At 43.9% G+C, this 23,957-nt stretch overlaps 1 protein-coding gene across 9 annotated transcripts in view; it reads right to left on the bottom strand.

Annotated features, from left to right (window-relative positions):
* The window catches only part of elavl3 (ELAV like neuron-specific RNA binding protein 3), a 40,217-nt gene that overhangs the window by 6,000 nt on the left and 10,260 nt on the right, over window positions 1-23,957 (bottom strand). For 3 of the 9 annotated variants that reach the window (XM_034190648.1, XM_034190653.1, XM_034190650.1), the window contains exons 2-7: window positions 23,080-23,492; window positions 7,718-7,937; window positions 7,531-7,634; window positions 3,818-3,971; window positions 3,452-3,680; window positions 141-179 (exon numbers count right to left, since the gene is read on the bottom strand). In XM_034190648.1, the coding sequence (XP_034046539.1) occupies window positions 141-179; window positions 3,452-3,680; window positions 3,818-3,971; window positions 7,531-7,634; window positions 7,718-7,937; window positions 23,080-23,088 (755 nt within the window). In that variant the 5' untranslated portion in view covers window positions 23,089-23,492. The remainder of the gene's footprint in view (window positions 1-140; window positions 180-3,451; window positions 3,681-3,817; window positions 3,972-7,530; window positions 7,635-7,717; window positions 7,938-23,079; window positions 23,493-23,957) is intronic. The other 6 variants (XM_034190652.1, XM_034190654.1, XM_034190655.1 and 3 more) reach the window with 4 other exon arrangements.

Here is a 23,957-nt window from a genome sequence, read left to right as displayed (position 1 = left end):
CAGAAACAGTCAGCAGGTGGTATTCCGGGCACTTTGTTTGAGATTTTATTTGTTAGGCGTGGTTGCTTTTGAAAGTACACCATTTTCTTTTCTTTTTTTTTTTTCTTTTCTTGTTTTTTTGGGGGGGGTTTTGCATTTACCTCTTGACTCCGTAGCCGGCGTTTAGTAAATTGTCGAGTCTGCAATGCAAGAAGGAGAATGAAGGGGATGCAGAAGTTAGTTGTGACCTCTACAAGGAAGAAGAAAGGGGTGGGTGGGGGAGTGGGGGGGCAGAGGGGGAGGGGCGGTTGAGTTAAGTTGTAGCGCCTTCACCAGCGGGCCTCCAGAGGGCGTCCTTCATCGCAGTACACTGCCAATAGTCCTGTGAATGTCACCTTGAACCCACTGTCAGCTGAAATTATTCTCAATTGCCTATAGATATTTGACACATTCTGTATATTACAGCCACTTTAAAGAAAGAATGTCCACAATCAGTAGTATAACATGTAAAATTGCTTTGTTCCAGCACAATCACTGCATCACCCTTAATTATTCTTTTACAGTTCTGTAACGATTCAAAACTTCCACTAAAGTATGACTAATTTCAATTTGACAGACATTTTGGATCTATTTCGAAAACATCTGTCATTTTCTTAATTCATAACGAGTCTCATGTACTTTCTTGTGGACATTGAACTAGCGAGAGGCTTGTTTTTGGGGAAAAAAAACCTCCTAGTTGACTTGATGTATGGTGCTAACTAGCTAGATAGTGTGATCTAGCTATCTAGCTAGCTGGCTACTTCTCGTTTTTTCTGTTTTTGTCTTTTGTCAACCTACTAATAATAATCCATGTCCTACTAAGAGGGATTTTTTAACACATTTGAAGGGGTAATATAAAAAACATTTTCTGGATAGTAGCGTAGACATTAGGTGCCAGAAATATCCCATATACATACATGAAGGTGATAGATACTAGGGCTGAGATGACTAATGAAAATCATTAGTCAACTAGTCAGGTACCATTAGTCATCAACTAATCGACTATTCGGCAACTAAATTTGACATTGAATGAATTAAGCCAATTTTGAATCTTCATGGCGAAACTCAAATGCGATATTTATTTGAACAAATATAAGCACAAAATGACAATACTGCATTCATTTACTAGGCATAGACGACCCGTTTGAGCTGCCAAATTCACCTGCCAAGGTTCACACACTTTCTTCACTGGCAGCTCCAGCAGGTCTATTCTTTTAAGAGTTAAATGAACTTAATAAATGGCTTTCGACTAGACGACTAATAAAAAATAACTGACGACTTGGATGTTTGCTAGTCGTAGTCGACGATTAAGAATAGTCATCCCATCCCTAATGGATACTATTCTGCTCTTTCAGAAATGACCTTTTTCTGTTTTTGTGCCTGTTGCTTTAAATAGAAAGAAGCAGCTGCTGACCACACCCTCTCTGCCTTCACAGAGGGGTCTCTCTCCCGCAAACTGTGCAGATTTGGGTGTGTCTCATGGAACAAAATAAAAATCCAGGTATTGACTTCCTTTACGTATGTCACAGAAGTCTCAAGTTAACTGCTTCTCTCTTAAATTTTGCTTATCACAGGAGAACTTTGGCCTGCACATTCATAGAATCAGGTCAAGAGCACTCTGGAGCAGGTTTTCATCCAGGATGTCTCTGTACTTTGCTGCATTCATCCCTCAATCCTCACTAGTCTCCCAGTTCCTGCCACTGAAAAACATCCCCACAGCATGATGCTGCCACCACCATGCTTCACTGTAGAGATGGTGCTTCTTTTGCTCCAAACATGATGCCTGGCATTCATGCCAAAGAGTTCAATGTTTGTCTCATCAGACCAGAGAATTTTCTTTCTCATGGTCTGAGAGTCCTTCAGGTGCCTTTTGGCAAACTCCAGATGGGCTGCCATGTGTCTTTTACTAAGGAGTGGCTTCCATCTGGCCACTCAACTATACAGGTCTGATTGGTGGATTGCTGCAGAGATGGTTGACCTTCTGGAAGGTTCTCCTCTCTCCACAGAGGAATATTGGAGCTCTGACAAAGTGACCATTGGGTTCTTGGTCACCTCCCTGATCCCAACTTCTTCCATTTATGGATGATGGAGGCCACTGTGCTCATTGGGACCTTCAAAGCAGCAGAAATGTTTCTGTACCCTTCCCCAGATTCGTGCCTCGAGACAATCCTGTCTCAGAGGTCTACAGACAATTCTTTTGCCACATTGCCATTATGGGGTGTTGTGTGTAGAATTTTGAGGGAAAAACTGAATTTCATCCATTTTGGAAGATGCCCTATATGACATGTTAATGATATGATTTAATAAGTTGAGTTATTTCTTGTTTTGTCTTGTTGTTGTCCATATACACTGGATCTGATGAGGAGAAAACCTGCAGACTCAGCTGCCTACAATTGTTGGAGTTATTTTGTTTAGTCTGTTTTTACATACATATGTTTTTACGTATGTACTCTTTTTGTTTTAATTTTAATTATTTGCTAGTGGTAGTGTGTTGTTTTGATTGTGTTTTGGTATGTAAAGTACTTTGAATGCTATATAAACAAAATCTATCCATCCACCCATTTTGTATACCCGCTTAATCTAATTAAGGGTCACAGCGGGGCTGGAGCCTATCCCATCAGTCATAGGGAGTGAGGCAGGCTACACCCTGGACATGATGCCAGTCTGTCACAGGGCCACATATAGACAAACAAACACATTCACACCTACACACAGTTTAAAGTTTCCAATTCACTGCATGTCTTTGGCTGTGGTAGAAAGCCGGAGCACCCGGAGGGAACCCACACAAACACGGGGAGAGCAAGCAAACTCCACACAGAAAGGCCACAGGTGGGAATTGATCCCATGACCTTTTTGCTATGAGGCAACAGTGCTAACCACTAACCCACTGTGCTGCCTATATAAGATGATAATGATGTTGTTGTTGTTGCTGATATCTGTACATAGCTGAATATGCTATGCTCAGTTAGGTTTTCAGGTTTGCTGTCTGTGCCAGGCTAAAATTAGGCTGGCACAGACAGACTAATTCACAAACTCAGAATTAGTTTGAGATTTAACAAATTTATTTGCAGAGTGATGAATGGTTCTGGCTCACGAGGTTAAGGTAAATTGCACTAAAACTACAAAAATCGCAAATGTTGCCTTGCTGTGCAGCTTTAAATACAAATATTAAATATGGTCTCTCAGCACCCCCAGCTCTGACTGTCTTCCAGCATCCCTAATGTGAACTCTCAGCCATACTTAAATGTGCAAGGTCAAGTAAAAAAATTTTGCATAACACGCCCCCTTTAACTGTAACTGAAATGTAATTAGCGGGTTGTTGAGTTGATCGAACTGTTTGTTAAGGCACCTGTAAAACAGTTGCTTTATCAACACTATCTTCAGGCTGGTGCTGGTGATGGACTCTCAGCTGAGGTTGGTAAAGGTTCAGTACCTGAAACGTTGAGTCTGGTGGTGCAGTGGGCCCGTGTAGCGGCGAGCGGCGGTCTGGTACAGTTGAGTCAGTAAGGCCTGGCCTGTCTTCTGGCTGGGGTTGTTGGCGAACTTGACAGTGATTGGCTCGGCGGCACCTAGAGGCTTCTGCCCGTTCAGACCTTTGATGGCCTCCTCCGCTTCGTTTCGCTTGTCAAACCGGATGAAGCCCACTCCTCGTGATATGCCTGCTCCAGATAAGAAAACAAACCACCTTGGCATCAAGTCACTGTCACCACCAGTCTCGATGCCGTAACTCAGGGTAGAGAAGAGTCGATCCAGAGAAATCTGGCTTGAGTGACAGCATGGATATTAAATAAGGCTATACCTGTGACTTGATCAACTAGGATGCGGGATGTGATGATGCGGCCGTATTGTGAGAACAGCTGCTCCATGTCCTTCTGGCTCATGGTCTTGGGGAGTCCACTCACATAAAGGTTAGCGTCGCGAATTGAAGCCGAGCTTGGCCGGGCGTATGATACCTGTAAAATAAATCATAAGGAACTAAATGTATAAACTGAAACGTGATGTAAGTGGAATGAGTTTTAGGGGATTCCTTGTGGATCTTCACGTGCGATCGCTGTGTTGTGATTCCTGCTCATTCCTCATCATTCACGTTTTACACAACTGTCTCAAGTGCCAACTCAAGAGGGGTTTTTTTTTTTTTCCTTCTTTTTAAGGCCACATTTAGATCAGATTATTTACTGCTGGGTCAACACTGTTTATGTACAGAATAGTCATTTTAAAGTCAATTTCTACTACATAAACACTTTTAATTCACACATTCATTATAAAATAAACACTGCAAACAATTGTAGTTGTATAATAATTTTATAATAATTACCTTTCTGGAAGGACACAGATGCAAATTTAAAACAAATTGGGGAACTTACAGGTACAACACTAGAAAACTACCTAACTAACAACAAATGACAAGGTGGCTCTCCTATAGGTGGCAGTATTTTACTTGAATCTGAATTTCAGAACGTTATCCTCCTTTTTCTTAATGTCACCATGTTCTGGGTCCTGCACTGAGTTAGTTGACAAGGAATTTGTGCTAGCATACCAATCCAGATGGAAAAAGACAATAAAAAATAAACAAATTATGTGTTCTAATAATGCATAAACAAAATTTCACTGATACTATTGAAACCATGGATCCATAGATCCAGATTAAAGACTGGTGATGAGAAATTTCATAGAAAATACTTTTTGGGTCATTTTGTAGTGAGGTTACTGAAATTCTTGGGGGCTACAGCCCTATCAAGCCCCTCTCTAGTGTCGTATATGGGATTAATAAGTGCCTTTAAACTCAAACACATTCACAATGAAACCGTTGCAATGACTGTAATAATATTTAAACCACATGATGCAGATTATCAGGTAATGAAGTGTTTTATTTTACAGCTCAGCTTGATATTTGAATTTTCTAAATGCCCAAGTGACTTAATGGCATCATATCAAGCACAATCTGTTTTTAATCTCCCTATAGTTAGATATTGTTTAGGTTGCAGGTTAAATATGCTCAAACCTCCACAGTTTTGTAATTGTTCAGGTTGAATTTCTGCAGTAAGTGAAATTTAGGCCTGAAAGAGCTGATTTCACATTTATGTGTAATATTCTATTTGGTCAGTCTAGTTATGCCAACCGGACCTATAAACTGTAATAAATTGTTACAATTGATTGTATGTTTCCCATTTAAACAACAAAGTTTTGCAACTGGTTGTCTTTATTAAATAATTATCATATTTAGCCTCCCTCCCTGACCATCTGAGGCCTCCACAAACTGTGGAAGCGTTTTAAAAAGCCTCCTTGGGGGAGGTGATGGTCTAGTGGTTAAGGTGTTTGGCTTGAGTCCAGAAGATCATGGGTTCAAATCCCCGCCTGACTGGGAAATCACTAAGGGACCTTGGGCAAGGCCTTTAATTCACTATTGCTCCCGGTGTGTAGTGAGCGCCCTGTATGGCAGCACCCTGACATCGGGGTGAATGTGAGGCATAATTGTAAAGCGCTTTGAGCATCTGATGCAGATGGGAAAGGAGCTATATAAATGCAGTCCATTTACCATTTAAAAAAGCCTTGAGACATACCTATTTAGACAGGCTGATCACAGGTGTCAATAATTTGAATCTGTTGCATTATAGCCTTTTTATTCCATTTTGGTTTTATTCTATTCTGCTGGCTGTTTTATCTTAAGATTTTCTGTTTTTATTCTCTTGTTTATCCTTGGTTTTATTTTATTTTCCTTTAGTGCTTTGAGATTTTTATTAAAGAAAGGTGCAATATAAATTAAATTTATTTTTATTATTATTTAATTTTTTAGATTTTAGAAATCCATACACCCAATGAAGGGGTGCAAACACTTTGTGACACACCCACTTGGTATCTGGAAGGGGGAAAAAAGGACATGCCACTTTTTGTGAGAAGTGAGGGTGTGGCAAAGGACAAATTCTTTCCAATTAAAGACACAATCTGAAACTATTTATTTTAAAGCATCATTGCCTCAGTGTATTTAAGATATTTCTGTCTATGACATTTCTCATCTCTTTTTAAGACACCCAGTAACATATACAATGTGAGCTTTAACAACTGCATAGTTATTTGTTTTTTTTAGCTTATGTGTGTTTGCATGTTGGTCTACTTTTGCAACATTTTGGAGCAAAAATCGGGGGGGGCGTGCCAGTTCAGTGCATTGTTTGCAGCGTCGTGTTTGCATGGAACAGAGACACACAGTGAGTGTTGTGCGAGATAGGCGCTGCTGTGTCCCTCCTTCCTTTGTGTCTGTCCTCTGAGGCCTCAGAGGACAGCCTCACTGGCAAACAGCAAACACTTGCAACTGCATCACGAGACGCCTCGCTGAAGCCATTTTACACACGTCGACTGGACTGACAGACGCTACTTTTTGCTGTGTAATGTGATTTTGCCTAATGAGTAAAACGGATGTGAATTCCAGCTTGTGTGTGATACTGTATGTTTGACACGAGTGCAGGTGTTCTGCCTTCATCCATCAGCACTAAGCGCCGGTGTCTTTTGTGTGCACATGACAGACTGTGTATGAGCAGGAGGGTTGTGCACTGCAGTGATTAGGGTGTTCTGAAGGCGTCGGGGGGGGGGGGGGGGGGGGGGTGCTGCATTTGGGGAGAAGAGACTGCCCTATAATTAACCCTCTCCCTATCGCTCCCACAGTACAGATGGTGCCTGAAGCCCATATGGCCTCTAATCCTGTCATTGGCATTCTGCTCCCTGAGCTACCCCCCCCCCCAATACGCCTCAAAGCCTTGACTCTCTACTGATGTTTCCTCAATATCAATTTAAAGAATAAAATTTTAAAATTAAAACCTCTGGTGTTGGCTAGAGGAACTATTTTTAAAATCTGAGATGACTGAGGAGTTTGAGAGTGAATAATGAATTATTCCAGATGCTCTGTTTATATACGATGTGCAAACTGAACATATAAAAGATCCGAATGCAGGACTTTTGTGCTTTTATGTTAAATCAGATTTGTTGTTGGAACATCCCCTGTTCTCCTTGCTGAGATTTGATTTCTGCATGTTGTCTCCATCTTTGATGTTCTTTTTCTGTTTTAAGGTGGAGATGGAAGGAAGTCGTGTTTAATAACGCCCCCCCCCCCCCCCTTTTTTTCTCCTCATCTGATTTTGGTACAAAGAAGCCACCTAATTAGCCGGACGCCAGGCAGATGGGGTAACCTGGACTGACCCTTGTGCATCACAGCCAGGCTTCCTAATCACATTTCCATCACAATAACCTCTGCGCAATGTCCGCCCCTTGCTTTCTGACCTCCACTCTCTCCTCGTTCTACCCTTTCTATCGCTTTCTTTGTTCTAGGCCACCACGCCCTTCTGTCTTCTCCTCCCCATTTTCCTCCCCTCCCTCTGTCACGTCTGTTGCCATCTCTTTCCCTGCTCCCCCTCCCTCAGCACCCGTGACAAAATCTCTACTTCCTTTCTTTTTGTCAGCAGTCCAAATTGTCACAGCTAGCATTGATGCCTCTTTTTTTTTTTTTTTTTTTTTTTTTTTTACCTTGATTGTTTTTGTCTGTAGTTTGAGTCCATTGAGCGTGTTGATGGCCTTGTCTGCATCATTTGGATCCACATAGTTTACAAACCCGTATCCCAAACTCTGACCTGCAGAAACACAGAGAGTGGCGTCATCTACTCTCGGAAATCATTTCACGTTGCAGGTCTTCCATTCAAACAACACCTTATACCTGTTATCTTGTCTCTGACCAGTTTGCAGGATTCAATCTCTCCGATGCTGCCAAACAAACTTTTAAACTCTTCTTGGGTCATGTTCTGAGGCAGGTAGTTGACGATCAGGTTGGTTTTGCTGTCGTCTGTGGAGCCGTTGGTGCTAATGACTGGGCCGTTAGGCAGACTGGTTCCGCTTGGACCATTGGACACCTGAGTTTCCATGGTGCTGATTATCTGCTGAGGAGGATGGTGGAGTTAGATTCATCACGGTCAGAGACATAGTCAAATATCAATGATCTAGCTGTAGAAATAGTCATGTATAACGATGGATAAACAAATAGTATCTCACTGTCAAAATGAAAGGGCAACACGCAGCACTGCTAAAATGGAGACAGTCTGTTTTAGCTCCTGCCACCTTTTACTCGTCTCGGCCTCTTGTGTTGCTCCCTGCCTCTGATCCTGCAGATGTCACAGTCCCTTTTTCCTTCCCCCCCCCCCCCCCCCACACACACACTTTCTTCCAGGGTCAAACACCGTTACATCATTAGACAGGGATGGATAATAGCGATGGTGGTCTGTGATGCTGGCGAGAGCACGGTGGGGTTCGTGAGGTCAGAGGTGACCCAATGGACAAAGAGGTGACAGATGTAAAATGGATTTAGAGCTACAGCATTTTGTTGAAATAATGTAGGATTACATGTTTCCCCTTTTTAAGGTGGCTGTGTGGTTAACTGTCTTTCTTGGGGTGGATGTGGGTATTGATCCAATATTACGTTTATGTCTCCAGCTTTGCTCTGAAGTGCACCAAGAGGATTGTCATAAAATGTTTGTGTCTTCAGAAACAATATATCCTAGCCCACTTTGCCTCACCTTTCCATCAGATTCAATCCCCTATATCTGCTTGTCTTGAAGTGTCAGTTTGAAACTTGTTGATGCAAACAAGGAAAATTGACCAATAGTATCTGTATTAAATTCTGCAACTGTTTCAATAAAGGAAAACGTTTATTTTAGCTCATTTTATGAAGATGTGCTATACCCTGAGCTGACTGTAGCTTTTAAATATGAAATTCTGAATATGATATGCATGCACATTCATGAACTGTCCAGTAGGTACCAATGATTCATATTTCAACATTGTTCTGAAACAGGTTTCAAAACAACAGTGTTTCAAGTTTCACTAATCTGCAGTACAGAAGAAAACTTTTGGCACTAGCCTCATTTATTCTTTAATCTGGTTTTAATCTCCCATTCTGTTGTATATTTCATCCCATATTTGCCTATATGGTGGGCATCAGTATATCACTGCAGTGGCTATCTTAAATTGTTCATTGATGTTAATTTTAAAACAGGTCCTAGGTGGCGCATACCATTGAGCACTTGGCCTGCCCGAAGTTCATCAGGTGGCAAGCAAACTACATGTATATTGAGCCACAGCTGTTTGCAATTTTCCATAATCTGTCAAGCCTCCACTAACCATCCACCAGGTGGCAGACACATCTATGGAATATTACATCGGTAAAACAAAGTTGATTTTTCAATAAATCTTGTGTATTTTCTAGTGAAGTTTGTAATTTGATGTGGATGCACATTCATGAACTCTCCAGTGGGTGCCACTGTTTAACATCACAACAATGTTCTGAAACAGGTTTCAAACAAACAGTATTTCAAGTTTCACTAATCTGCAGTACAGAAGAAAAGTTTTGGCACTGTCCCCAGTCTCACATTCTATTAGTTCTTTAATTCTGACTTTACTTTCCCATTCTGTTGTATATTTTATCCCGTATATGCCTACATGGTGGGCATCAGTTTGTCCCTGTAGTTGCTACCTTCAATTAATAGTTGACTCTAATTTGAAGATGTGTGCTAGTGGGCAAAGCATACCATTGAGCCCATGACCTGCCCAATGCTCATCAGGTGGCAATCAAACTACATGTTCATTGATCCACAGCTATTTGCAATTTTCCATAATCTGTCAAAACATCTGCTAACCATCCTGCATGTGGCAGACATATCTATGGAATAATCTCAGCTTGGGACTCTGGCGAGGGCAGTCGCATCTCCTCCTTCTCTCTCTATCTCTGCTCCAACCTTCAAAGTCCCTACTTCACCAGATTGTGAATTCTTAAAACTATATTGGATTAACCATGGAATTGATCAGCTGGTCTCTGAACACTATTGACACCATCTTTTCTACAAGAAGATCAGGGCCAGGGGACCCTGCGTGCCAAGATTGAACCTATCCTGCAGGCTATGTTCTCGATGCCTGGGAGACGTGGCGAGTCACATGCTTTGCGCCATTCTCTGTGGAGGACGTTGAGGATTTACTTATATTTGGTTTCATAGTAGAAGGGCTGGTACTTATTGGCTTATGTGCTGCCCTGACCTACCGGAAAATTGGCAAGACGGCTGCCGCCAAAACCACGAACCCTCACTTGTCCGTCATGATTAATGAGTTGGGCAAGGCAATGCATTCTCAGACTGCATTAGCCCTTGAACTCAGATGCAAATTGGATAACATCTTGGAGCAAATGCGCACCTTGCAGTTGAAAACTGCAAAAGGATTGTTCATGTGAGACTGTAAAAGTGTTTTTCACTGCTCAACCACAAACACGGCAGGCTTATCAGCCTCTGAAGGACAAAATGCCCTGTTGTTTTCCTCCAGAAGAATCTCTACGGCCTTGGTGAACATTCGGCTGCCTCCTTATCTTTTCTTACTTCAGTACACAAGGACAGAAACTGACTCACACATAGATAAAGACTGAAAGCATGCTCCACCCCCCCCCCCCCCCCCGCGCCCCCACATCCCCTCCTGCACCCATCACACACCCCATCCCGGCCACTGCTCACGCCACTCCTTTTCCCCTCTGGGGGCTGCGCAGTTTTAGCTGCGGCAGGTCCCCGTTCCCACCAAGCTGGAGGCAGCGCGACTCATGTTGCTGCGGCTACCACACACTCACTTTGCCTCAATTTGGAAAACAGACTGTTTAGTGCACATAAACAATGTCAAACGTATATGTGTTGTCTTAATTCTGATGTGTGCCATTATTACGGTAAACAAGTAATAATTGTGGATTAGTTGCTGTACCTTGTGTGTGGCAATTTGAGTGTGGACGTAATCTTGTTGTTTTTGCACTTGTAATGACAATGACAATAAATCTCATCCATCCATCCATACATCCAATATTAGTCAAAACAAAGTTGCTTTTTCAATTGATCTGATGTATCAGAGTAAACTACCAACTAGTCATTTCATCTTCAATCAGACTTATTTTAATTTGGTAAGTTAACACAAGATAGCATTTACTTTTGTTGAATTATTGTTGACACAAGCTGGCTCAGCCCAGTCTTGCGTTTTTTTTTTTTTTTCGTCCTCCTGTCACAAAATGATTCAAATTTTCGACAAATTTATGACGAACCAATAGATTAGTGCGTATTTCGTGCTGCTGAATCACGGCAATCCATGAGACTGGGTTGAGCTGGCTGGGATTGACTAACCCGCTCATTTACCACTATAGAGATGATAGTAAGTTCTTTTGGCTTCTCTCTTTTTCACTGGGGGGTCGCCACAGCAGCTGCAATATGGATCTACATGTTCATTTGGCACAGGTTGTACACTGTTTACACAGTTTAACACTATTTGCCCCTTCCTGACACAACTTCACATTGCATGGCAAAAGGGCAAAGCTGATCTTGAGCGAGGAACCTTCCACTCTGGAAACAAGTGCACTAACTGCTTGGCAACCAGCATAGAGAAGTTGTTGGGTTTTTATGCTGTTTTAACCTTGTGTTGGGTTACAGTAACTAACATACCCTTTTGTGAACAGCATGAAAATGGTGAAGGTTAAATTGATGTGAACTTATATTTCAGTTCTTTTTCATGACACATTAACTCTGATTTTACATGTGAACTCTTGCAGCACAAACTATGTGTATAGACATTATTAAATATGTGCATCTACAGTATTGTACTTTAATTTGTATGCATGCTATATTGTATAAGGAGTTGGGCTACCAATATGTATCAACCTGGGGTTCAATTCCCAGTCACACTAACTGTCTGTGTCCTTGGACAAGACCCTTCAACTGCATCATCTCAGTCCACCCAGCTGTAAATGGGTACCAGCCGGTGATGGAGTGTTGTCCTCTTTATGTTGTGTGGGCCGCTGAAGAGGAGGTACTGCTGGCCCACCACCACCAGAGGGCGCCCTGCTTGAAGTGCGGGCTTCAAGCACTAGAGGGCGTCGAAGCAACAGAGAGTGACAGCTGTCACTCGTCAACAGCACCAGCTGTCACTCATTCTACCATCACCATAAAAGCCGGATTGCAACTCCACCTCCCCGCCGAGAAATCAGGTACCACTCAGGTAACCTTCTCTGCGTTTATATTGAGATTAAAATATTGTTCTGTGTGCAGCCGTGTTCTGCCAGCAGTACCAGGTCTGACAGCTGGAGACGACGGCCACCTGGGACCCAGGACTTGGTGGCTCCGGTGTTCTTCAGATCCTCGAGCCTACCCACACGTCACCTTGTGTATGATTGACTGTACTCCTCAATTGCAATTGTCTGTATTCCGTTGTGCAATTCACAACATTAAATTGTTACTTTTTGGCTTAATCCATTGTCCGTTCATTACCGCCCCTGTTGTGGGTCCGTGTCACTACACTTTCACAACAGGATTTCTCGGCCAATGTCATGGATCCTGAGGGGTGTCAACCATCGTTTGAACAGCCAATGGAAGAGCGAGGTGCACAGGCGCCAGCAGGAGGCGTGTTAGGTGAGCTGCAGCACATCATAACCGCTTTCACTGCTCGGTTGGACTTGGTAACCGAGCAGAATGTGATTCTCAATCAGAGGATGGAGGCTCTCACCGCCCAGGTGGAAGCCGGCTGGAATGCTGTTGCGCTCCGCGCCGCCTTCGTAAACGGACTGTCTCTGGTCCTTAAGGAGCACCTGGTGGCGAAGGACAAGCCATGGGATTTAGACGGGCTTATCGACCTGGTAATACAGTTAGACAACCGATTAACAGAACACCGACGGGAGCGAGACGAAGGGCATGGTCAGGCACAAGCCGTCCCTCTTCAAATTCAAAATTTCAAATGTATTAATTTATATAGCGCCAATTCATGACAAAATCATCTCAAGGCGCTTCACAACATTAAAAACAATTAAAAATTTAAAACACAATAAAAACAACCATAAAAGAAAGACAGCAGTAAAAGAATACAAGATTAAAAACACATCATAACACTAATGATAAAACAGGGAAAATAAATGAGTCTTTAAACGTGATTTAAAAGTCTCCACAGTGTCCGTCTTCCTCCCGGGTCCGAAAGGGAGCCACCTTCCCCACGCTCCACAGCCAGGGTACTCCACGTGACGACAGCTCCCCCTGCTGCCGTTGTTAGGGAAACGAGCAGGACCAAAATGAGATTAGATCAGAGACAAAGGAGGCTGGTCCGTGGGGAGTGTTTTTTCTGCAGCTCAACCGAGCACACGCAGAAAAACTGCCCCAAACGGTCAAAACAGCAGCACTCGTCCTTAGAGACTGGGCTAAGGGTGGGTCATAATACTCACACGGGGAAACCCCGACGATCTGCACACATCCCAGTTACGATCCTGAGTGGGGATCTAACCCTTCACGCCCCAGCACTGGTGGACACGGGGTCAGAGGGGAATCTGCTGGATAGCAGATGGGCAAAGGAGGTTGGGCTCCCTCTAGCGGCCTTACCGTCACCATTGTCGGTACGGGCACTAGATGGCACCCTTCTTCCACTAATCACACATCAGACACAGCCAGTGACAATGGTTGTGTCTGGAAATCACAGGGAGGAGATTGTGTTTTATGTAACACCTTCTACCTCCCGAGTGATTTTGGGTTTTCCATGGGTGTTAAAGCACAATCCCCGGATTGATTGGCTGTCTGGGGTTGTGACGCAGTGGAGCCACTGATTTGATACCGGGCACTGAGTACCCGTCCAGCAGGCTGTACAACCTCTCACGTCCGGAACGCGAATCAATGGAGACCTATATCCGGGACTCGTTAGCTGCCGGGTTGATCCGGAACTCCACCTCCCCGATGGGTGCTGGTTTCTTTTTGGTGGGCAAAAAAGACGGCGGACTCCGTCCATGCATTGACTACAGAGGGCTGAACGAGATCACGGTTCGCAACCAATACCCGTTACCTCTGTTGGATTCAGTGTTCACGCCCTTGCATGGAGCCCAAATTTTCACTAAACTGGATCTTAGGAATGCTTATCACCTGGTTCGGATCTGGGAGGGAGACAAGTGGAAGACGGCATTTAACACCCTGTTACGTCACTTTGAGTACCTGGTCATGCCGTTTAGCCTCACCAGTGCGCCTGTGACGTTCCAAGCGTTGGTTAATGACGTCTTGCGGGACTTCCTGCATCGGTTTGTCTTCGTATATCTGGACGATATACTCATCTTTTCTCCGGATCCTGAGACCCATGTCAAGCATGTTCGACAAGTCCTGCAGCGGTTGTTGGAGAACCGGCTGTTCGTGAAGGGCGAGAAGTGCGAGTTCTACCGCTCTTCTTTGTCCTTCCTGAGGTACATAATCTCCTCCAACTCCGTCGCCCCTGATCCGGCCAAGGTTGCGGCGGTGAGAGATTGGCCCCAACCAACAAGCCGTAGGAAACTGCAACAGTTCCTCGGCTTTGCAAATTTCTACAGGAGGTTCATTAAGGGCTACAGTCAGGTAGTTAGCCCCCTGACAGCCCTGACCTCCACTAAAGTTCCCTTCACCTGGTCGGATCGGTGCGAAGCCGTGTTTAGGGAGTTGAAACGCCAGTTCTCGACTGCACCAGTTCTGGTGCAGCCTGATCCAAATCGCCAGTTTATTGTTGAAGTGGATCCCTCTGACTCAGGGATAGGAGCCGTGCTGTCCCAGAGCAGGGAGTCCGATAAGGTTCTCCATCCTTGTGCCTACTTTTCACGCAGGTTGACCCCGGCTGAAAGGAACTATGACATCGGCAATCGGGAACTTCTGGCGGTGAAAGAGGCTCTGGAGGAGTGGAGACACCTGTTGGAGGGAGCGACGGTATCATTCACGGTTTTCACGGACCATCGGAACCTGGAGTACATCCGGACCGCCAAGCTGCTGAACCCCAGGCAAGCCCGCTGGTCACTGTTCTTCGGGCGTTTTGACTTCCAGATCACATACCGCCCCGGGACTAAAAATCAACGATCTGACGCCCTGTCCCGGGTGCACGAAGAGGAAGCCAAGGCCGAGTTGTCAGACCCAACGGAGACCATCATGCCCGAGTCCACTGTCGTGGCCACCCTCACCTGGGACGTGGAGAAGACCATCCGGGAGGCCCTGGCACGGAACCCAGACCCAGGGACCAGCCTGAAGGACAGATTGTACGTCCCACCAGAGGCCAGAGCTGTGGTTTTGGACTTCTGTCACGGTTCCAAGCTCTCCTGCCACCCGGGGGTGCGAAGAACCATGGCAGTGGTCCGGCAGCGCTTCTGGTGGGCGTCTTTGGAAGCCGACGTCCGGGACTACGTCCAGGCCTGTACCACCTGCGCCAGGGGCAAGGCAGACCATCATAAGACCCAAGGTCTCCTCCAGCCTTTACCGGTGCCTCATCGCCCCTGGTCCCACATTGGCCTGGACTTCATCACGGGCCTCCCGCCGTCCCAGGGCATGACCACCATCTTCACGATAGTGGACCAGTTCTCCAAGGCGGCCCACTTCGTGGCCCTCCCGAAGCTCCCGACGGCCCAGGAGACTGCAGACCTCCTGGTCCACCACGTCATGCGTCTGCATGGGATCCCTAACAACATCGTCTCTGATCGTGGTCCTCAGTTCTCCTCTCAAGTCTGGAGGAGTTTCTGCAGGGAACTGGGAGCCACCATGAGTCTCTCGTCCGGGTACCATCCTCAGACGAACAGACAGGCAGAGCGGGCAAACCAGGACGTGGAGCAGGCCCTCCGCTACGTGACCTCTGCGCACCCGACGGCCTGGAGCCACCATCTGGCCTGGATCGAGTATGCCCACAATAGCCAAGTCTCAGCTGCCACCGGCCTCTCCCTGTTTGAGGTGTGTTTGGGGTACCAGCCCCCATTGTTCCCGCTCGGACCATTTCCTATCCTGAAAGTCCTCAGTCCGGCCGCAGTGAAGCTGAAGCTGCCAGCTTCACTGCGGATTCATCCTGTTTTCCATGTGTCACGCCTCAAGCCCTACCACACTTCTCCACTCTGCACCCCCGGACCTGCGCCACCTCCTGCCCGGATCATCGATGGGGAGCCGGCATGGACTGTGCGTCGGCTCCTGGACGTCCGTCGGAAGAGTCGGGGGTTCCAGCACCTGGTGGACTGGGAGGGGTACGGACCCGAGGAAAGCTCCTGGGTGAAGAGGAGCTTCATCCTGGACCCGGCCCTCCTGGCCGATTTCTACACCCGACACCCTGACAAGCCTGGTCGGGCGCCAGGAGGCACCCGTTGAGGGGGGGGTCCTGTTGTGTGGACCGCTGAAGAGGAGGTACTGTTGGCCCACCACCACCAGAGGGTGCCCTGCTTGAAGTGCAGGCTTCAAGCACGAGAGGGCGTCGGAGCAACAGAGAGTGACAGCTGTCACTCGTCAACAGCACCAGCTGTCACTCATTCTACCATCACCATAAAAGCCGGATTGCAACTCCACCTCCCCGCCGAGAAATCAGCTACCACTCAGGTAACCTTCTCTGCGTTTATATTGAGATTAAAATATTGTTCTGTGTGCAGCCGTGTTCCTGCGGGCTCTGTCGGAGGCTGGATTGGCGGACAGTGAGAGGGCGACATTCTTCGCCTCTCACTCCATCCAGGAAAGAGACCAACAGGAGCTGCACGAATGACATTGTTTCTGGAGGTGGAGGTTCTCCCTCCCGGAGGAACTGAGTACGGAGAGATTACTGGGTGTGTATCCACACACCCACCATTAACTGTTTCTGTTTCTGCCAGCAGTACCAGGTCTGACAGCTGGAGATGGTGGCCACCTGGGACCCAGGACTTGGCGGCTCCGGTGTTCTTCAGATCCGTTGGCGGTGGAAGCCGTGTGGGATCCGGCTCTTCTCTGGACAGACGTCTTCTATCCTCGAGCCTACCCACACGTCACCTTGTGTATGATTGACTGTACTCCTCAATTGCAATTGTCTGTATTCCGTTGTGCAATTCACAACATTAAATTGTTACTTTTTGGCTTAATCCATTGTACGTTCATTACCGCCCCTGTTGTGGGTCCATGTCACTACACTTTCACAACAGTTTAGTAGGAGTTGTAGACTCTCATCCACTTCATATTACCTTATCCAGAGGTGTGTGTTGTATGTCAGTAAAGTTATATGAATGACACTGCAGCATAATTCAAAGTAATGATGGACCTCCAACAACTGTTTAAACCAAAATGATTTTACAGAATTTTCTCCCTTGATGGAAAAATTTATTTTTATTCATTTGATTAATAACAAACCCTTGCTTGTAACCCTTAATGTTATTATTATTATTATTATTATTATTATTATTATTATTATTATTATTATTATTATTAATAATAATAATAATAATAATAATAATAATGTTATTATTGTTGTTGTTATTACATTATTATTATTGTTGTTGTTGTTATTATTGTTGTTGTTGTTATCAAAGGGAGCTGTGCATTTTGTTCTCCATAATTTGGGTTTGTTTGTTTGTTTATTAATGAGTCTGGAATGGACACAGAATGAAAATGAAATGGCTGAATTTTACTCTAATTGTTTTGTTTTTTTCAGAATGTGAATTTGTTTTTTTCCAGCACAGAAATGCAGTCAAAGGCTTTAACAAGTAATAGATTAAATCCATGAATATTTTGCATATGTGGTGTGCCTTCTATTTAGCAAGATCATAGAACCATAATGAAGTTCATCACATTTTGAAATAATTTTCTCTTTTGCATACTGTCTCTTCTTTTCACTTGTAAAGGGATCTGCTTTTCTATATCTTCTCGATAATCGGCTGTGTTGTTGCTTTGGGCCTCATGTCAACTTGTGTTGCCCAGGTAACATTCCCTCAATGGCTGCATTGTTTCTGATGGCAGAATAGCTTTCTTACTTTAAGCTCAGTGTGTATTGGGGCAGATAAACTGGTCAGATATCTCATACAGTAATATTGTACAGTTCTGGAGAAGCAGGGGTGTGTTTTAGTCTGATATTCAATGACAAGGCTAAACATCACAGACTAAAAACAGCAGAGAACAAGAGTTAAGACGGCCTAAAAATAAACTACTTCAAATACATCGACGTACAAAAGCAGTGCAATGCAGAACACAAATCTGTTTCCAAAGGATTTTGATGCACAACTAAAATGCACGCTCAGTATTATTTCCTTTTTTCTTTTATTTTTTTGTTGCGAACTGTGTTAATATAATACACGTTGACAAAAAAGGTAGAGTCACGCCATTGTATTATATCAATTTGTTAAGCCAGTGCATCACCGTTTGATGTGATTCATTGGACTAACAGACACGTGAGCATGCAAATGGCCCAAATATGGCAAAAGCATTTCAAAGCAAATAAATAAAATATGTCCACATTAGTGCACACTTGACTCACTGTCTGAAATCAGAGTGGCAGCTCACACATCCCCAATGACCGTTGTAAATGTTATATAATTTAGTAACTCAAGCTGGATGTAGACATAAACGTGTGCTAAGGAGAAGATTTTTCAACTGAAACACAGGGAAACCTTATTTTTAATGTTATGTGAAACAAATACTGTTTTAATATTGTACAAAAGCAAGTGTCCAGGCACCCACTATAGCTAAAATACAGATGTACCTTAGCTATAGTGAGTGTCCAGACACTCAGGGTTACCATGCAGCCTGCACAGTGTTTCCATCTCCTCCATCTCTCTACAATTCTTACTGAACATCAAACTAGGCTGAAAATATGCCACAAAACATCTTTAAAAGAAAGGTGCTTTTCAAATATCTTTCAGATCCTAGTTCAGGGAGTAGTTTTTGCCCACACTGCTTTTTCTATTTTGGGGGTCTGTGAGATCTCCCTTAATATTTAATGCACTGCATCAGCATCGCCTACACTCTGTCCCAGACTAGCACGCAAGCAGAAGGCCTGCCTCCTCTGCCAAACACTTGAGCCTAGACTTGCACACAAACAACATCCCTGCATCCACTGCTCAGCATGCACACACCACCTCCACGGTACGTTATTAAATTACAAAACAGACGCATTATACGTCTTAATGTAAGTGCCGACAGAGTTGTAATTCATCCAGCTGCATTGCAGGTCACAGTGCTCAGAAGGATCACATGATTCTTAATTTATACCTTAAAATAAGACCGATGTAAACCACTGCTGTGCCTCATGGCACAGAGCACCAAGAGAAAACCAGAATATATCAGCTGGATTTCAAGATTATCATAAGTGTTTTTAATTTGGCATGCAATCACAAAAAAAGGTACTTTTTTGAAAGGTTGGTGATAACATATTCATTTACAGCATTCACTCTGCTGAACAAAAGATTTAGTCACAATTAATATGCCTAAAACCTCTGCAATGCTTACAAAAACAAATATTCTGGCGTTTATAAATCAATACAGTACTGTGCAAGTGCTTAAGGTACATTTAATATACATAAAACCTTTACAAACATTAAAAACTGTTAAATATTCTGATATGCAAATATTTTAGATACATCCAATATATCTTAAACATTTCCAAAGATAGAAACTGTTGAATATTCTGATATTTGTAAATAAATACAGTACTGTGCAAATCTTTTGGCTACATTTAATATGTCTAAAACTTTTACAAAGATTAAAAACTTAAATATTATGATATTTATAAATAATTAAGTGGAAATGTTTTGGGCACAGTAGAGGTTTGATGACAATATAATGTTTCTTTTTTCTGTTCTTTTTTTCTTCATCATCATTGGTTCAACAGAAAATATTTTGAATTGTCCAAATGATTTATGTTTCATTAAAATTTAACTATGTATTTTATGCTTTGTTAAAGAAACTATCACGTTAGCCTGGTCTTTCTTTCTTTCTTTCTTTCTTTGCATACCACATGATACATGGCAACATACAGAGTTGCCAGTGAGCTCTCAGTAATAAAATGAAATATGATTACACGTAAATACATTCTGAGTTTCTCATAAACTGCAGGAGACTACCTGAAAACAAATGATGCCATTTGGCCATCTAATAAATTATGTATTTTAAAAGGTGGAAACTGGTCACATGTATTATGTTGACAAAACTGTTAGTTTATTGTTTTTCTAATTTTTTAGGCATATTTGCTGAATTTACTACTTTTTCCATGTATTGTATTAATAAATAAAATGTGTGGCCATCTTTCACTTTTACTTAATTTATTTGATACAGCTTCACAACTGTGTTTTATTTCAGATCAAATCAGCCAATCTTTACAAACATTTTATTAGAGAGTTAATATCGATGTCATCTAATGGGTGGTACACTTACAAAGAAATCGTTTACTTTATTTAAATTACAAAATGAGATTTGTGAGAATATTATTAATGTGTTTCATTTTAAAAAATGTATTTTTCTAGATCTTACATTTGGTTTGGTTTTCTGTTTCCCCCACTAATAAAGTACGGGGGGCAAACATTACATGACCAAAATTCTGTATAGCCTAGAACTTGTGCACAGTACTGTAAATTTTAGGATGCTGCAGGTCAAATATATAATGTGTTACTGATTAGTAAAGTCATAAACATTTTCGTAATAACAGCACGCCTTCCTGTTAATGTCACCTGTCTCCACACTACAACATAATCCACGAGATTCTTCACACCCCACCCCACCCGCGCCTCTGAAAACCATGAATCAGAAGGTTGAAGTGTAAATGAGCCTTCCAAATAACACAGATTACAGGATTATCCCAAACAAAGGGCATTAGCCACACTCTCTGCATCTTAAGGAATGGCGGTGGCAGCTGTAGAACAACAGGACGACAGGAGTCTCCACTTTCGAACAGTTTCAAAAAAGGTTTCTAAATCAAGATTTTAGATGGCAGAATGTGCGCTCCTTTGATAAAAAGGGAGCAGACCGCGTCGAAAGCTGGCGGAGTCAAATCAGGCTTGTTTGTGAGAGATGCGGGGCGCTGTCCAGGGTGCTGAAAACAGGGAGTGGCTTTCAAACGCTTCGAAGGCCCGTCAGTCGCCATCCTCTCCTATTTACATTCATACAGTGTCCTGGCACATTATAATTCATATTTAGAATTCATCACTCACTCATTTTCAACCGCTTATCGGGTTGCGGGTACAATTCAGAATTTAATTTAAAAAAAATCTAATTTATCACCCTATAAAGGCGTGAGACGCGCAACAGCTTTCTCTGTTTGTCACATTTTGCCTCTTTTCTTTTTTAAAAAAGGCAAAACGTGTGCAGGCATTCATGATGCGGGACGTCTTTTTACTGAATAAACGTATTGAAACGACCAAACAAAAGAGCCACCCGTTCCTCCTCTTCTCTCTGGCAGTGGCAATGGCAGCACTATGAATATTAATGTAAACAGTGGCGCTTTGTGTGGTGGCCACAGGCTGCAGGACTCTCAGGGAACAATGGCTCTTACAGTTGCCAGCTTCAATTAAAAAACGCAGCGAGAGTCCCAATTTAAATAGAATAAAATCAAATAAGCCGATTCACATATTTTGCAGCTTTTATCCTCTGCTGTTTCTCAGTTCTTGCCACAATCAACAAAATAAATATGAGAAATGGAATTATTGATTAAAATGATATGCATTTGGTGCCTGAAATAAAAAACAGGCATTAATTGTAGTCTTAAGGATAAGCCTGCCTCTCTTTATTATTGTGACTGATAATTATATGTAGACGTGGGCAAGAGGAGCCAAATCACCGCTTACATAATATAATTACATTTGATGCTTCAGACTGCCCATGAAGCTTTTAAATCGTGTTTGCTTTGTTTGTTTGCATCAGAAAGGATATGTGTGTGTGTGTGTGTGTGTGTGTGTGTGTGTGTGTGTGTGTGTGTGTGTGTGTGTGTGTGTGTGTGTGTGTGTGTGTGTGTGTGTGTGTGTGTGTGTGTGTGTGTGTGTGTGTGTGTGTGTGTGTGTGTGTGGTTTCTGAGTTTCTAAGAGCAGCATCACTTTTCTGTCATGGTCTCCCCTCTCTTTGTCCTTGAATTGTGTCAGTGCCCGAGAAAGGTTCTCTGACTCAACGCTTTTATTTTCTTGGCACTGCAGTACAGCGGAGGACTGCGGGCCATATGGAAGCCTATGAGACACTATCTAGACCTGCAAAGGACAAATACTGTGCCAAAAAAAGCGCACTAAAATATAACCAGCTGTTCACAAAATCGGGGAATTGGATTTTACGCACGATCTCCACCTGCGTTCATTTTATTTTTGCGCTGCTCACATGCCCCTTTATAAGCATCAGCATCCGCACAGATTTGAATCTTGACTGCATCGTGTGATTTTAATTTTAATGTATGCAGCTGCAGGTAAACACGTGCGCTGGCATAAAGTGGAGTATAGGCCCGTCTCAGCCCTCGTTCGATACCCAGCAGAGACACGCCCTATTCGGCCCCGTCGGCATTTACAGCAAAGCTCATTTCTCCCTCCTCACTGCTCTTTCCCGTTAAACCGACAGGCAGGAGCCACGCACGCGTGGGCCATCTTGTACTCGTGCATCGAGACGCACGTAAAATGGAGATCTCCGTGCGCGTCCTTGTTGCCGCCGCGGCCTCTCTCTTTCTCTCTGAGGTTTCCAGCCCATTTACTCGGTTGCATCGCAACGAGAGAACCCTGAGGAATTCGGACTCTTGTCTGATTCAATGCAAACCAACGGATGTGTAATCTTCCTCCTCCTCCTCCTCTCGAAGTGACTCGACCCTTTTTTTGCTCCTTTCGAGTTGCCTTTGCTTTGGATGGGCCCTCGGCCTCCAAGGCATCATGTTTGTCTCAGATATCTCCAGCATCCTCGCGCTGCACCAAGCAAAGAAAGGCACGCCACCCCCTGCTGCCCCCCACCCCCACTGAACCATGCGCCTCAACGCGTTTTTTTTTTTTTTCCAGCTCCATCATCCAAATCCTGCGGATTTCTTTCCCGAAACGCATGGCCGATCTGCGGCATTCAAATGTTTAGTTACAAGACGGATGAGGATGACAGCAGGCATGGCGCATCACTCGGTATGAGACTGCAAATTGCCACTATTACCGCTACTTTATCTTATCGTCGTATTATGGCGTGCTGCATACTGAACAAACCACTAATGCAAAGTTGATCCATGCACAGTGAGCTCTGCTTAAAATTACATTCGACTGACATAAATCAGCGTAACTGCTTCTATCCAAGATGCTGCACAGAAGAGAAATAGAGTCATACGTACAGTAACCATTCTTGACGTACAAAGAAATCTAGGTCCTGCTTTGCACTTGTCTTGAAGCTGAAGATTGAGTCTATATTTGTTCGTCGGCCTTTTTGAAAAAAATTATATGGCCCCAATGTTCCGTCTGGAGTCCAAATTAAAAGAAAAAAAAAAGAAAAATTAAAAAAAAGGGCTTTCTTCACCACGGGTTCTCAGCCCTTTCGGATTGTAGTTGTCCTCTATAGGATGAAAATGTGGGGGGAAAGGGGGTTTCTGTTGGATGCTGATGATGGTGATGACAGAGCGCCTTTTCTCTCCTTGCGGCGTGGGTGATGGTTCACAAGAAGAAAAAAAAAGAGAGAGAGCGAAAGAGAGGCAGTGATCCTCAGCAGGGTGTGTCCAAGAGGGAGGGTGCTCTGGTTTCTGCTGTTTTGCTTTTTTCCCTTTTTTTTTTCCCCTCGTGCGTAATTACCTGCTCTCACAGTCTCCTTCTGTGCCTCTGCTGCAATGTTGTTCTTTTTATGCTTCCTCCCGCTGTTGGAGCACCTCGCTGATTGGCTAATTGTGCAGGGAGGTTACTACACGGCAGCCATTGCGATGCGCTCCTCTCCCATTATCCCCTCCAGGAGGGAGAGAGAGAAAACCAAGAGTCCCCGCCTTCCCCTTCGCCTCCCACTCCATCCCCCTTCCATTTCTCCACTCCCTCTTCATCCTCCTCCTCTACTGCCCTTCCTTTATTTCTGCCCCCCCACCCCCACCCCACCCCCGTTCTCCTCTTCACGCGCACACGCAGAGAAGACTGAATAGGACTCCACCTGCACTTTCACAACAGATGGGTGCAGCAGAAGACAGCGGACTTCTCCCTCATTCTGCGCATTTTCCGCTCCTCTGTCCCCCTC

Source organism: Thalassophryne amazonica, chromosome 16 (genome assembly GCF_902500255.1).
Source record: "Thalassophryne amazonica chromosome 16, fThaAma1.1, whole genome shotgun sequence".
NCBI lineage: Eukaryota > Metazoa > Chordata > Actinopteri > Batrachoidiformes > Batrachoididae > Thalassophryne > Thalassophryne amazonica.
This window is presented reverse-complemented; position numbering and strand designations above follow the sequence as displayed.